Genomic DNA, 14259 nt, shown 5'->3' on the forward strand with positions numbered 1-14259 from the left:
TGTTGCGTCCACCACCTCGGCGGCTACATCGGCGGCACCCAGAGGTATGACTGGTTCTGCCCCTTTTCCACAGCGCTTTGGGGGTGAGCCTAGTCAGTGTCGTGGGTTCCTCAACCAGGTGGGTATTTATTTGAACTAATACCCTACGCTTTTCCGTCTGAGAGGTCAAAGGTGGGGTTCCTAATATCACTACTCTCAGACAAGGCCTTGGCCTGGGCGAATCCCTTATGGGAGAGGAATGACCCAGTGATCCATGGTTTTCCGGTTTTGTCGATGCTTTCCGTAGGGTATTCGACATACCGGCTCGCTCCGCCTTGGCTGCCAAGCTGCTCATGTCTATGCATCAGGGTTCACGGACCGTGGCCGAGTACGCCATAGAGTTTTGTACCCTGGCAGCAGAGGTGGGTTGGAACAATGAGGCTCTGGTGGCTGCGTTTTCCCATGGTCTTTCTGACACATTGAAGGACGTGATTGCAGCTAAGGAACTGCCTGTGGTGTTGGAGGAGCTCATCTCTTTCCTGATCCTGATTGATACCAGGCTCAGGGAGAGGCCTTCACTCAAGGAACGCCTGCGGAGGCCTTCCAATCGACTGGCACCTGCGTTTTCTGTCCCACCCATTCCTCCCTCTCCTCCCACGCCTCCTGGGAATAGCTTGTCTGGTGGGGAGCCCATGCAGCTGGGGTTTGCTCGCCTTTCCGAGGGGGAGCGGGTCGCTCGGCGTCGGGAGGGTCGCTGCCTGTACTGTGGCCTTGGTGGGCACTTTCGTCAGTCTTTTCCGGTCCGTCCGGGAAACGCTCGCACCTGAGATCCTGTTGGGGACAGATCTTGGGTGGAGTTTCCTCGTCCCCGGCGTGCCGCAAGGAGAAACCACTGATCACCGTTGTCCTTTCTTGGACGGAGGGCTCGGTGACGGCCCAGGCTTTGGTAGATTCTGGGGCCGGTGGGTTGTTCTTGGACAGCTCGTTTGCTGCACAGCACTCCATTCCCCTGCAGGCTCAAGCTACCCCATTGGTTTTCGAAGCAATAGATGGCAGGCCCCTGCAACCGCCGCAGGTTACCCAGGAGACTCTGCCGGTGGAGGTAGCTATTGGGGCTGTTCACAGGGAGTTGGCCTGTTTTCAGGTGATTTCTTCCCCACATTATTCGGTGGTTTTGAGGTATCCCTGGCTCCAGAGGCACAATCCGACCTTCAATTGGCAAACAGCCGAGATTCTCTCATGGTCTCCACAGTGTGGGGCCGGGTGCATCCGGGGGCCGGGTAAGGTGTTGTGTGCCTCCTCGGACTCTGCGTTGCCCACCGACTATGGGGAGTACCGGGACGTGTTTGATAAGGTACGCGTTGGTGCCTTACCTCCTCATTGTCCTTGCGACTGCGCCATATCCTTGCAACCTGGTGCCACTCCTCCGTGTGGCAGGGTGTACCTTCTCTCGGTTGCGGAGAATAAGGCCATGGAGGAGTACGTTGCGGATGCGCTTTCTCGGGGGCACATTCGTAAGTCTACTTCTCCAGCAGGAGCAGGTTTTTATTTCGTAGAGAAGAAGGGTGGGGAATTGAGGCCTTGCATCGATTATAGGGGTCTCAATCGGATTACCATCAAGCATGCCTACCCGATTCCCTTGATTACTGAGTTGTTCGACCGCCTTAAGGGAGCAACAGTCTTTACCAAACTCGACCTTAGGGCGGCGTACAACCTCGTACGGATCAGACAGGGGGATGAGTGGAAGACCGCGTTTAATACCAGAACCGGGCACTATGAATCCCTGGTGATGCCCTTCGGGTTGTGTAACGCGCCCGCGGTCTTTCAGGAATTCATAAACGATGTCCTTTGTGATTTGTTGCAGCAGTGCGTGGTGGTTTACCTGGATGACATCCTGGCTTACTCTACCTCCATGGAGTCCCATATCCAGGATGTCAAGCGGGTGCTGCAACGATTACGGGAGAACAAACTCTTTTGTAAGCTCAAGAAGTGTGAATTCCTCCGGTCCCAGGTTGCCTTTTTGGGCTACGTCATTTCCGCGGAGGGATTCTCCATGGACCCTCAGAAGGTTGCGGCGGTTCTGCAGTGGCCTCATCCCAATGGTCTTTGGCCCATTCAGCGCTTTCTGGGTTTTGCCAACTACTATCGGAAGTTCATCAGGAACTTCTCCACGTTGGCGAAACCTCTCTCTGATCTAACCAAGAAGGGCAGTAACCCTCACGAGTGGCCATCCGAGGCCATCTCAGCCTTCGAGGCCCTGAAATCCACCTTCGCTTTGGCCCCGATTCTGTCTCATCCCAATCCTGGGTTGCCTTTTGTCCTCGAGGTTGATGCATCTGAGACGGGAGTGGGAGCCCTCTTGTCTCAGCGTCAGTCACCCGAGGGACCCCTACTTCCCTGTGGGTTCTACTCCAAGAAGCTTTCCTCCGCAGAGTGCAACTACCAGATTGGAGACAGGGAGTTGTTGGCCATTATTCTGGCTCTCAAGGAATGGAGGCATCTGCTAGAGGGTTCTGTGGTTCCTGTCCTAGTTCTTACTGACCACAAGAACCTCACATACAGTCATGGCCGAAATTGTTGGCACCCTTGATATTTTTCCTGAAAATCAAGTATTTCACACAAAAAAGGTATTGCATTAACACATGTTTTGCTATACACATGTTTATTCCCTTTGTATGTATTGGAACAAATATAAAACAGAGGCAGAAAAGCAAATATGACATAATGTCACACAAAACCCCAAAAATGGGCTGGACAAAAGTATTGGCACCCTTAACTTAATATTTGGTTGCACACCCTTTGGAAAACATAACTGAAATCAGTCGCTTCCTATAACCATCAATAAGCTTCTGACACCTCTCACCCGGAATTTTGGACCACTCTTCCTTTGCAAACAGCTCCAGGTCTCTCTTATTGGAAGGACACCTTTTCCCAACAGCAATTTTAAGATCTCTCCACAGGTGTTCAATGGGATTTAGATCTGGGCTCATTGCTGGCCACTTCAGAACTCTCCAGCGCTTCTTTGCCATCCATTTCTGAGTGCTTTTTGACGTATGTTTGGGGTCATTGTCCTGCTGGAAGACCCAGGATCTTGGACGCAAACCCAGCTTTCTGACACTGGGCCCTACAGTGCGACCCAAAATCCTTTGGTAATCCTCAGATTTCATGATGCCTTGCACACAGTCAAGGCACCCAGTGCCAGAGGCAGCAAAACAACCCCAAAACATCATTGAACCTCCACCATATTTTACCGTAGGTACTGTGTTTTGTTCTTTGTAGGCCTCATTCCGTTTTCGGTAAACAGTAGAATGATGTGCTTTACCGAAAAGCTCTATCTTGGTCTCATCTGTCCACAAGACGTTTTCCCAGAAGGCTTTTGGCTTACTCAAGTACATTTTGGCAAACTGTAGTCTTGCTTTTTTATGTCTCTGTGTCAGCAGTGGGGTCCTCCTGGGTCTCCTGCCATAGCGTTTCATTTCATTTAAATGTCGACGGATAGTTCGCGCTGACACTGATGCTCCCTGAGCCTGCAGGACAGCTTGAATGTCTTTGGAACATGTTTGGGGCTGCTTATCCACCATCCGGACTATTCTGCGTTGCAATCTTTCATCAATTTTCCTCATCCGTCCACGACCAGGGAGATTAGCTACAGTGCCATGGGTTGCAAACTTCTTGATAATGTTGCGCACTGTGGACAAAGGCAAATCTAGTTCTCTGGAGATGGACTTGTAACCTTGAGATTGTTGATATTTTGCCACAATTTTGGTTCTCAGGTCCTCAGACAGTTCTCGTCTCCTCTTTCTGTTGTCCATGCTTAGTGTGGCACAGACAGACACACAATGCAAAGGTTAAGTGAACGTCTCTCCTTTTTATCTGCTTTCAGGTGTGATTTCTATATTGCCCACACCTGTTACTTGCCCCAGGTGAGTTTACAGGAGCATCACATGCTTGTAACATTCTTATTTATCCGCAGTTGTGAAAGGGTGCCAATACTTTTGTCCAGCCCATTTTTGGAGGTTTGTGTGACATTATGTCGAATTTGCTTTCTTTCCTCCCTTTTTTTGTTTTGTCCCAATACACACAAAGGGAATAAACATGTGTATAGCAAAACATGTGTTAATGCAATACGTTTCGTGAGAAATACATGATTTCCTGGAGAAATATCAAGGGTGCCAACAATTTCGGCCATGACTGTATCTCTCGGAGGCTAAGAGGTTGACGCCTCGTCAGGCCAGATGGGCCTTGTTCTTGTCACGCTTCAATTATGTGGTGTCCTATTTGCCTGGTTCCAAGAATGTCAGGGCTGATGCATTATCATGGCAATACTCGGAGTTGTCCAGGGAGGACTCTGAGCCAACCTCGGTTATACCTCCGGATCAGATCCTGGCTGCCATTTGCACCAGTCTGACTTCTCCTCTTGGGGAGCAGATTTTGGCGGCTCAAACTGACGCTCCTCCTGAGAGACCGGAGAGTAGATGCTTCGTACCCGAGGGATTGCGCACCCGCCTCCTGCGTACCTACCATAACTCCAAAACTGCCGGGCATCCGGGGAGGAACCAGTTGTTCTGGGTCGTGTCTCGCTTATTCTGGTGGCCAACCCTCCGTGCCGACATTGCCTCTTATGTAGCGGCATGTTCCATCTGCGCCCAGAATAAATCTCTACGGCATCTCCCATTGGGTCTCCTGCAACCCATTCCTAAAGGGGAGCGTCCTTGGTCACACCTGGGTATGGACTTTATTGTAGAGCTCCCGGTGTCTCGGGGTCATACGGTCATTCTCATGGTCGTCGATCGTTTTTCTAAGATGTGCCATTGCATTCCACTAAAGAAATTACCAACAGCGTAAGAACTGGCCACAGTCTTTTCCAGGGAGATTTTTCGCCTGCATGGGTTGCCCAAGGTGATTGTCTCGGACCGCGGGAGTCAGTTTGTGTCCAGATTCTGGCGTGCCTTCTGCTCCCAGTTGGGTATTAGTCTCTCCTTTTCCTCAGCCTACCACCCGCAGTCCAATGGGGCTGCGGAGCGTTCCATTCAGGCCTTAGAACAATTCCTTCGGTGTTATATTTCAGACCATCAGGACGATTGGGCCGATCTCCTGCCTTGGGCAGAGTTTGCCAGGAACTCGGCTGTCAACTCCTCCTCCGGGATGTCTCCCTTCATGGCCAACTATGGGTTCCAACCCACAGTATTACCTGAGAGGTTCTCACCACAGGACATTCCGGCTGTGGAGAACCATCTTGCTGCCCTGCGTTCTTCATGGGGGCAGATCCAGAGGGCCTTGAGGGACTCAGCTCAGCGCCAGAAGTTCCAGGCTGATCGCAGACGGTTGCCCGCTCCTTCATACCAGGTCGGCGATCGGGTGTGGTTGTCTACTCGCAACCTCAATCTTCGGGTGCCCACACCCAAACTAGCCCCCCGTTTTGTTGGTCCTTTTCGCATTCTCCGCAAGGTGAATCCGGTGGCCTATGCCCTTGCCCTTCCTCCTGGGATGCGGATCTCCAATACCTTCCATGTATCCCTGTTGAAACCTCTGATCTGCAATCGCTTCACTACCTCTCTGCCCCAGCCCCGTCCCATCCGGGTTGACGGTCATGAGGAGTATGAGGTGAGCCGGATCCTGGACTCTCGATTGGTGCACGGTCGATTGCAGTTCCTGGTTCATTGGCGCGGTTATGGTCCCGAGGAGCGTTCCTGGGTTCCTTCCACGGATGTCCATGCTCCTGCCCTCCGCTTTTCATACCCGCTTTCCTCAGAAACCTTTTGTTGAGCCGCGGAGGGGGAGGAGCCCTTGAGGAGGAGGTACTGTCAAGGTCCTACCTTTTCCCAGAGGTCTGTTACTCCATGTGCTGGCGTCCATCTTGGATTTCTGCTGAGCATGGTGGGAATCTTTTATGCCTTCAGGTCTCTGAGGTCCATCCCCCAGAGGGGTGTGGCTGATTACATATAAGCCTGTGGTCCGCACATGCTCTTTGCACTTGTGTCTTGTGTCTTTGTGTTGCTATTACTCTGTTCTGACTCTCGTGACTCTCCTGGAATCTGACTCGGCTTGTTACTCGACTATTCTTTGTGTTCTCCTTTGATCTGACCCTCTGTTGCTGATCCCGGCCCGTGACCTGTGATTCTTGTCTGCTGTCCTGTACCGTTTTGTCTCGTTGTTGTCGACCCGGCCTGCCCGACTATTGTCTCTTCCACTAGCTACACGCCATTGGCGGCGGCCATTACCGCAGCTGGGGTGCCTCGGGGGGGCGCGACCTGGTTCCTGGCTGCGTCAAGTCCATCCCCACCATCAGGGGCCCTGGTGAAGGGCAGCCTGGGACTTAGACTCCGCGCCCTGAGGGACTTTGGTCTGTGGGTAATGGTTGTCGTCAGCCAGTGCGTTACATTGTTATTAGGCCTGCCTGTCCGTTTCTCAGCTCCTGCCCTGACAGGTGTAGATAGTAATGGCGGCACCTCGTCTCATGCAGATAGTAATGGCGGCACCTCGTCTCATGCAGATAGTAATGGCGGCACCTCGCCTCCTCCAGATAGTAATGGCGGCACCTTGCCTCCTCCAGATAGTAATGGCGGCACCTCGTCTCCTCCAGATAGTAATGGCGGCACATCGTCTCCTCCAGATAGTAATGGCGGCACATCGTCTCCTCCAGATAGTAATGGCGGCACCTCCTCCAGATAGTAATGGCGGCACCTCCTCCAGATAGTAATGGCGGCACCTCCTCCAGATAGTAATGGCGGCACCTCCTCCAGATAGTAATGGCGGCACCTCCTCCAGATAGTAATGGCGGCACCTCCTCCAGATAGTAATGGCGGCACCTCGTCTCCTCCAGATAGTAATGGCGGCACCTCGTCTCGTGTAGATAGCAATGGCGGCACCTTGTCTCGTGTAGATAGCAATGGCGGCACCTTGTCTCGTGTAGATAGTAATGGCGGCACCTCCTCTCATGTAGGTAGTAATGGCGGCACCTCGTCTCATGTAGATAGTAATGGCAGCACCTCGTCTCATGTAGATAGGAATGGCGGCACCTCGTCTCCTCCAGATAGTAATGACAGCACCTCGTCTCGTGTAGATAGTAATGGCGGCACCTCGTCTCGTGTAGATAGTAATGGCGGCACCTCGTCTCGTGTAGATAGTAATGGCGGCACCTCGTCTCGTGTAGATAGTAATGGCGGCACCTCGTCTCATGTAGATAGTAATGGCGGCACCTCGTCACGTGTAGATAGTAATGGCGGCACCTCGTCTCGTGTAGATAGTAATGGCGGCACCTCGTCTCGTGTAGATAGTAATGGCGGCACCTCGTACCTGCAGATAGTAATGGCGGCACCTCATCTCGTGTAGATAGTAATGGCGGCACCTCGTCTCCTCCAGATAGCAATGGCGGCACTTCGTCTCATGTAGATAGTAATGGCGGCACCTCGTCTCGTGTAGATAGTAATGGCGGCACCTCGTCTCCTCCAGATAGTAATGGCGGCACCTCGTCTCGTGTAGATAGTAATGGCGGCACCTCGTCTCGTGTAGATAGTAATGGCGGCACCTCGTCTCGTGTAGATAGTAATGGCGGCACCTCGTCTCATGTAGATACTATTAGCGGCACCTCGTCACGTGTAGATAGTAATGGCGGCACCTCGTCTCGTGTAGATAGTAATGGCGGCACCTCGTACCTGCAGATAGTAATGGCGGCACCTCATCTCGTGTAGATAGTAATGGCAGCACCTCGTCTCCTCCAGATAGCAATGGCGGCACTTCATCTCATGTAGATAGTAATGGCGGCACCTCGTCTCCTCCAGATAGTAATGGCGGCACTTCGTCTCCTCCAGATAGTAATGGCGGCACCTCGTCTCGTGTAGATAGTAATGGCGGCACCTCGTCTCGTGTAGATAGTAATGGCGGCACCTCGTCTCGTGTAGATAGTAATGGCGGCACCTCGTCTCGTGTAGATAGTAATGGCGGCACCTCGTCTCCTCCAGATAGTAATGGCGGCACTTCGTCTCATGTAGATACTGTTGGCGGCACCTCGTCTCTTCCAGATAGTAATGGCGGCACTTCGTCTCATGTAGATACTGTTGGCGGCACCTCGTCTCCTCCAGATAGTAATGGCGGCACCTCGTCTCGTGTAGATAGTAATGGCGGCACCTCGTCTCCTCCAGATAGTATTGGCGACACCATCAGACGGCAGGAGTGGTGGGAGATTCTCTTCTTCATCCAGCAGCTGGAGGCGGAGGCTCAGAGGAGAGTGATGGAGATGATTGGAGGCTCCTCGGAGGAGGTCAGCTTTCATTGGTGGATCTGTGATATATTTGGATTCTTCACTTTGTCTTCTTTCCTTTTTCCATCAATTCTTCTTCTTCATATTCCAGGGCCGGCTGCCTCCTTTCCAGATGTCCGTGTCTGCGGACGTAGCGCAGGAAATTCTAGCCTTCATTGTACAGAACTGTCATGGCCGACTTCTGAGCGTCCTACAGACCTCACATGTCTATAACCAGTTCTATGGAAAGGTGAAGTCCCATAATATCGCCGGTGTGGGTGACAGTGCCCCTCCCACTGACCCCACCCCCAGCATATCACAGGTGGGAAGAGGGCAGGGGATGGATCCTGGACCTTCTGATCTGCAGACACTGAACACACTTCTCATGCTGGAAGGAATGGAGCTCTCCAAGAAGGGAGACAAGAAGACTGGAGGTGAGGATGGGCGTGAGCCTGGTGTACGGAGGTCTATCCTCCCCAGACCGGTGACATGGAGGAGCTGTACGGAGTTCTATCCTCCCCAGACCGGTGACATGGAGGAGGTGTACGGAGTTCTATCCTCCCCAGACCGGTGACATGGAGGAGGCGTACGGACGTCTATCCTCCCCAGACCGGTGACATGGAGGAGGCGTACGGAGGTCTATCCTCCCCAGACCGGTGACATGGAGTAGGCATACGGAGGTCTATCCTCCACAGACCGGTGACATGGAGGAGGCATACGGAGGTCTATCCTCCCCAGACCGGTGACATGGAGGAGGCGTACGGAGGTCTATCCTCCCCAGACCGGTGACATGGAGGGGGTGTACAGAGGTCTATCCTCCCCAGATCGGTGACATGGAGGGGGTGTACGGAGGTCTATCCTCCCCAGACTGTTGACATGGAGGTATACGGAGGTCTATCCTCCCCAGACCGGTGACATGGAGGAGGTGTACGGAGGTCTATCCTCCCCAGACCGGTGACATGGAGGGTGGTATATGGAGATCTATCCTCCCCAGACCGGTGACATGGAGGGTGGTATATGGAGATCTATCCTCCCCAGACCGGTGACATGGAGATATACGGAGGTCTATCCTCCCCAGACCGGTGACATGGAGATATACGGAGGTCTATCCTCCCCAGACCGGTGACATGAAGGTATACGGAGGTCTATCCTCCCCAGACCGGTGACATGAAGGTATACGGAGGTCTATCCTCCCCAGACCGGTGACATGGAGATATACGGAGGTCTATCCTCCCCAGACCGGTGACATGGAGGGGGTATATGGAGATCTATCCTCCCCAGACCGGTGACATGGAGGTATACGGAGGTCTATCCTCCCCAGACCGGTGACATGGAGGTATACGGAGGTCTATCCTCCTCAGTCTGGTGACATGGAAGAGGTGTACGGAGGTCTATCCTCCCCAGACTGTTGACATGGAGGTATACGGAGGTCTATCCTCCCCAGACTGTTGACATGGAGGTATACGGAGGTCTATCCTCCCCAGACCGGTGACATGGAGGGTGGTATATGGAGATCTATCCTCCCCAGACCGGTGACATGGATGTATACGGAGGCCTATCCTCCCCAGACCGGTGACATGGAGGGTGGTATATGGAGATCTATCCTCCCCAGACCGGTGACATGGATGTATACGGAGGTCTATCCTCCCCAGACCGGTGACATGGAGGTATACGGAGGTCTATCCTCCCCAGACCGGTGACATGGAGGGGGTCAGGTATGTCACCCCTGGTATCCTAGAGTGGTCTTTGGTCTTTCTGCAGGACTGAGCAATGACGATGACACCGAGATAAAGAGATCCCTGGAAAACTGTCGGGTTCTGGCACCTAGTGTCCTCCATGTTGGTTTGGAGCGTGACTGGAAATCTGTTAACAGAAAGCTGAACCAGGAAGGGCCCCGAGGAGCCTCCGAAAACACAGCCCTCAGGTGCCGATTATCGCTTTATACAGTGTGACTCCAATCTGATGTTCCCCGGGTATTAGTGGGGTACATGAGCTGGGAGCCTATTCATCTACACCGGGTCCTCGGGAACCTGTTCATCCACACCGGGTCCTCGGGAACCTGTTCATCCACACCGGGTCCTCGGAAACCTGTTCATCCACACCGGGTCCTCGGGAACTTGTTCATCCACACCGGGTCCTCGGGAACCTGTTCATCCACACCGGGTCCTCGGGAACCTGTTCATCCACACCGGGTCCTCGGGAACCTGTTCATCCACACCGGGTCCTCGGGAACCTGTTCATCCACACCGGGTCCTCGGGAACCTGTTCATCCACACCGGGTCCTCGGGAACCTGTTCATCCACACCGGGTCATCGGGGAACCTGTTCATCCACACCGGGTCCTCGGGAACCTGTTCATCCACACCGGGTCCTCGGGAACCTGTTCATCCACACCGGGTCCTCGGGAACCTGTTCATCCACACCGGGTCCTCGGGAACCTGTTCATCTACACAGGGTCCTCGGGAACCTGTTCATCTACACCGGGTCCTCGGGAACCTGTTCATCTACACCGGGTCCTCGGGAACCTGTTCATCTACACCACCTACACCGGGTCCTCGGGAACCTGTTCACCTACACCGGGTCCTCGGGAACCTATTCACCTACACCGGGTCCTCGGGAACCTATTCACCTACACCGAGTCCTCGGGAACCTATTCACCTACACCGGGTCCTCGGGAACCTATTCACCTACACCGGGTCCTCGGGAACCTATTCCCTTACACCGGGTCCTCAGGAATGTATTCACTTACAGCAGGTCCTCATTCTCTGCACACCTTCCCAGCATTTTGCTTCATGTGTGGAAATGTATTAGTGTTTTGTGTGAACATTCATCTTTTCTCTGGTTTGGAATGAAGTGAAGTCCGTAGTCTCCTGGAATGAAGTGAAGTCCGTAGTCTCCTCCTAGAATGAAGTGAAGTCCGTAGTCTCCTCCTAGAATGAAGTGAAGTCCGTAGTCTCCTCCTAGAATGAAGTGAAGTCCGTAGTCTCCTCCTAGAATGAAGTGAAGTCCGTAGTCTCCTCCTAGAATGAAGTGAAGTCCGTAGTCTCCTCCTAGAATGAAGTGAAGTCCGTAGTCTCCTCCTGGAATGAAGTGAAGTCCGTAGTCTCCTCCTGGAATGAAGTGAAGTCCGTAGTCTCCTCCTGGAATGAAGTGAAGTCCGTAGTCTCCTCCTGGAATGAAGTGAAGTCCGTAGTCTCCTCCTGGAATGAAGTGAAGTCCGTAGTCTCCTCCTGGAATGAAGTGAAGTCCGTAGTCTCCTCCTGGAATGAAGTGAAGTCCGTAGTCTCCTCCTGGAATGAAGTGAAGTCCGTAGTCTCCTCCTGGAATGAAGTGAAGTCCGTAGTCTCCTCCTGGAATGAAGTGAAGTCCGTAGTCTCCTCCTGGAATGAAGTGAAGTCCGTAGTCTCCTCCTGGAATGAAGTGAAGTCCGTAGTCTCCTCCTGGAATGAAGTGAAGTCCGTAGTCTCCTCCTACTGTAGAATGAAGTGAAGTCCGTAGTCTCCTCCCACTGGAGAATGAAGTGAAGTCCGTAGTCTCCTCCCACTGGAGAATGAAGTGAAGTCCGTAGTCTCCTCCCACTGGAGAATGAAGTGAAGTCCGTAGTCTCCTCCCACTGGAGAATGAAGTGAAGTCCGTAGTCTCCTCCCACTGGAGAATGAAGTGAAGTCCGTAGTCTCCTCCCACTGTAGAATGAAGTGAAGTCCGTAGTCTCCTCCCACTGTAGAATGAAGTGAAGTCCGTAGTCTCCTCCCACTGTAGAATGAAGTGAAGTCCGTAGTCTCCTCCCACTGTAGAATGAAGTGAAGTCCGTAGTCTCCTCCCACTGTAGAATGAAGTGAAGTCCGTAGTCTCCTCCCACTGTAGAATGAAGTGAAGTCCGTAGTCTCCTCCCACTGTAGAATGAAGTGAAGTCCGTAGTCTCCTCCCACTGTAGAATGAAGTGAAGTCCGTAGTCTCCTCCCACTGTAGAATGAAGTGAAGTCCGTAGTCTCCTCCCACTGTAGAATGAAGTGAAGTCCGTAGTCTCCTCCCACTGTAGAATGAAGTGAAGTCCGTAGTCTCCTCCTGGAATGAAGTGAAGTCTGTAGTCTCCTCTTCCGGGATTTTCTCCTACACTTTCTTTTGCAGTAAGAAGATGGTGGGTATGTTGGTGGAACTTCTGACGTCGCAGGTGAAGGACAAGCTGCTGGTGGTGACGTCTCTTCAGCTGACGTACCTTGTCATGTCCAAGTATGATTGGCGCGTTTTGTTTGCCATGAAGGGAGGGGTGAGAGCCATGCTGGAGTGTATGCAGGAACATCATTCTTCTGCCGCCGTTCAGCACATAGGACTCGCGGTACGTGGAGGACTCATAGTCTAGTCTACACACCACAGATGTCTGCTGTCTCCTTCATCTGATAACATTGATATTCCCCACAGGTCCTGAAGGTGCTGACTGGTGTGGACGGTTCTGATTCTCAGGGACCTTCCAGACGTAACACCCTGAGTCCAGGAGACGCTCAGGTGATAAAAGAGATCTTCTCCAGCATTGGATCTGCAGCCAGCAGCACCTCCAGCAGTCTCCTCAGGGCCATCCCCAGTGCCATTACCAAGATGATGAGTGTGGAGGGGTGAGGGCGATACCTACTGTCTGTGTATGAGGACTGATGGCCTTCATTCTGTCTGTCCCGTACCTGTGTCAGTGCGGCCCTTCCTCTGTCCCGTACCTGTGTCAGTGCGGCCCTTCCTCTGTCCCGTACCTGTGTCAGTGCGGCCCTTCCTCTGTCCCGTACCTGTGTCAGTGTGGTCCTTCCTCTGTCCCGTACCTGTGTCAGTGTTGTCCTTCCTCTGTCAAGTACCTGTGTCAGTGTGGTCCTTCTTCTGTCCCGTACCTGTGTCAGTGTTGTCCTTCCTCTGTCCCGTACCTGTGTCAGTGTGGTCCTTCCTCTGTCCCGTACCTGTGTCAGTGTTGTCCTTCCTCTGTCCCGTACCTGTGTCAGTGTGGTCCTTCCTCTGTCCCTTAGCTGTGTCAGTGTGGTCCTTCCTCTGTCCCGTACCTGTGTCAGTGTGGTCCTTCCTCTGTCCCGTACCTGTGTCAGTGTGGTCCTTCCTCTGTCCCGTACCTGTGTCAGTGTGGCCCTTCCTCTGTCCCGTACCTGTGTCAGTGTGGCCCTTCCTCTGTCCCTTAGCTGTGTCAGTGTGGTCCTTCCTCTGTCCCGTACCTGTGTCAGTGTGGTCCTTCCTCTGTCCCGTACCTGTGTCAGTGTGGTCCTTCCTCTGTCCCGTACCTGTGTCAGTGTGGTCCTTCCTCTGTCCCTTAGCTGTGTCAGTGTGGTCCTTCCTCTGTCCCGTACCTGTGTCAGTGTGGTCCTTCCTCTGTCCCTTAGCTGTGTCAGTGTGGTCCTTCCTCTGTCCCGTACCTGTGTCAGTGTGGTCCTTCCTCTGTCCCGTACCTGTGTCAGTGTGGTCCTTCCTCTGTCCCGTACCTGTGTCAGTGTTGTCCTTCCTCTGTCCCGTACCTGTGTCAGTGTGGTCCTTCCTCTGTCCCGTACCTGTGTCAGTGTGGTCCTTCCTCTGTCCCGTACCTGTGTCAGTGTGGTCCTTCCTCTGTGTCACTATGACCCTTCCTGTATTGTCTGGCAGGTGTTTCTCCTCTGTGTACAATGGTCTCCTGATCCTCCGGATGTTGATGGAGAACCATAAGGGACTGTCTGTTCAGCTGTCCAGTATGGAGTTGTCCTCTGGCCTCCAGAACTTCTTTGAGGACTCCTGCCGTTCTATAGATGATCCTCGGCGCCACCTCCTGTCTCTTTTCCTCCACTGCTGCCCGCAGATCACTGGTAAGGACTGGGTGATATCTCTGATCTCAGGAAGTTCTTCCTCCGTCCCGGTTGGTTTCTGACTCATTTTGGGTGTCATAGACCTGAATGGGATATACCACCTTCTATATGAGTCTCCCATTCATGTCTATGGAACTGGAATCTGCAGGTGTGGGCAGCCATGCACTAGATTGTTTACTGTCTTGGTTGCCGCCAGCGTGGGAGGCCACAGCCTTTGGAGGAG

The 14259-nt window shown here is 53.0% G+C and overlaps 1 protein-coding gene across 1 annotated transcript in view; it reads left to right on the forward strand.

Annotated features, from left to right (window-relative positions):
• Positions 1-14259, forward strand: part of LOC149427759 (cullin-9-like) — a gene marked incomplete at its 3' end in the record, with an annotated part of 69809 nt that overhangs the window by 24557 nt on the left and 30993 nt on the right. Inside the window, exons 6-11 of the mRNA XM_089667697.1 lie at positions 8031-8239; positions 8331-8652; positions 9980-10142; positions 12346-12553; positions 12637-12827; positions 13840-14036. Coding sequence (XP_089523823.1) covers positions 8031-8239; positions 8331-8652; positions 9980-10142; positions 12346-12553; positions 12637-12827; positions 13840-14036 — 1290 coding nt within the window. The remainder of the gene's footprint in view (positions 1-8030; positions 8240-8330; positions 8653-9979; positions 10143-12345; positions 12554-12636; positions 12828-13839; positions 14037-14259) is intronic.

Source organism: Staurois parvus, unplaced genomic scaffold, assembly GCF_062004578.1.
Source record: "Staurois parvus isolate SC_StPar_1 unplaced genomic scaffold, SC_StPar_1.0 ptg003513l, whole genome shotgun sequence".
Taxonomy (NCBI): Eukaryota; Metazoa; Chordata; class Amphibia; order Anura; family Ranidae; genus Staurois; species Staurois parvus.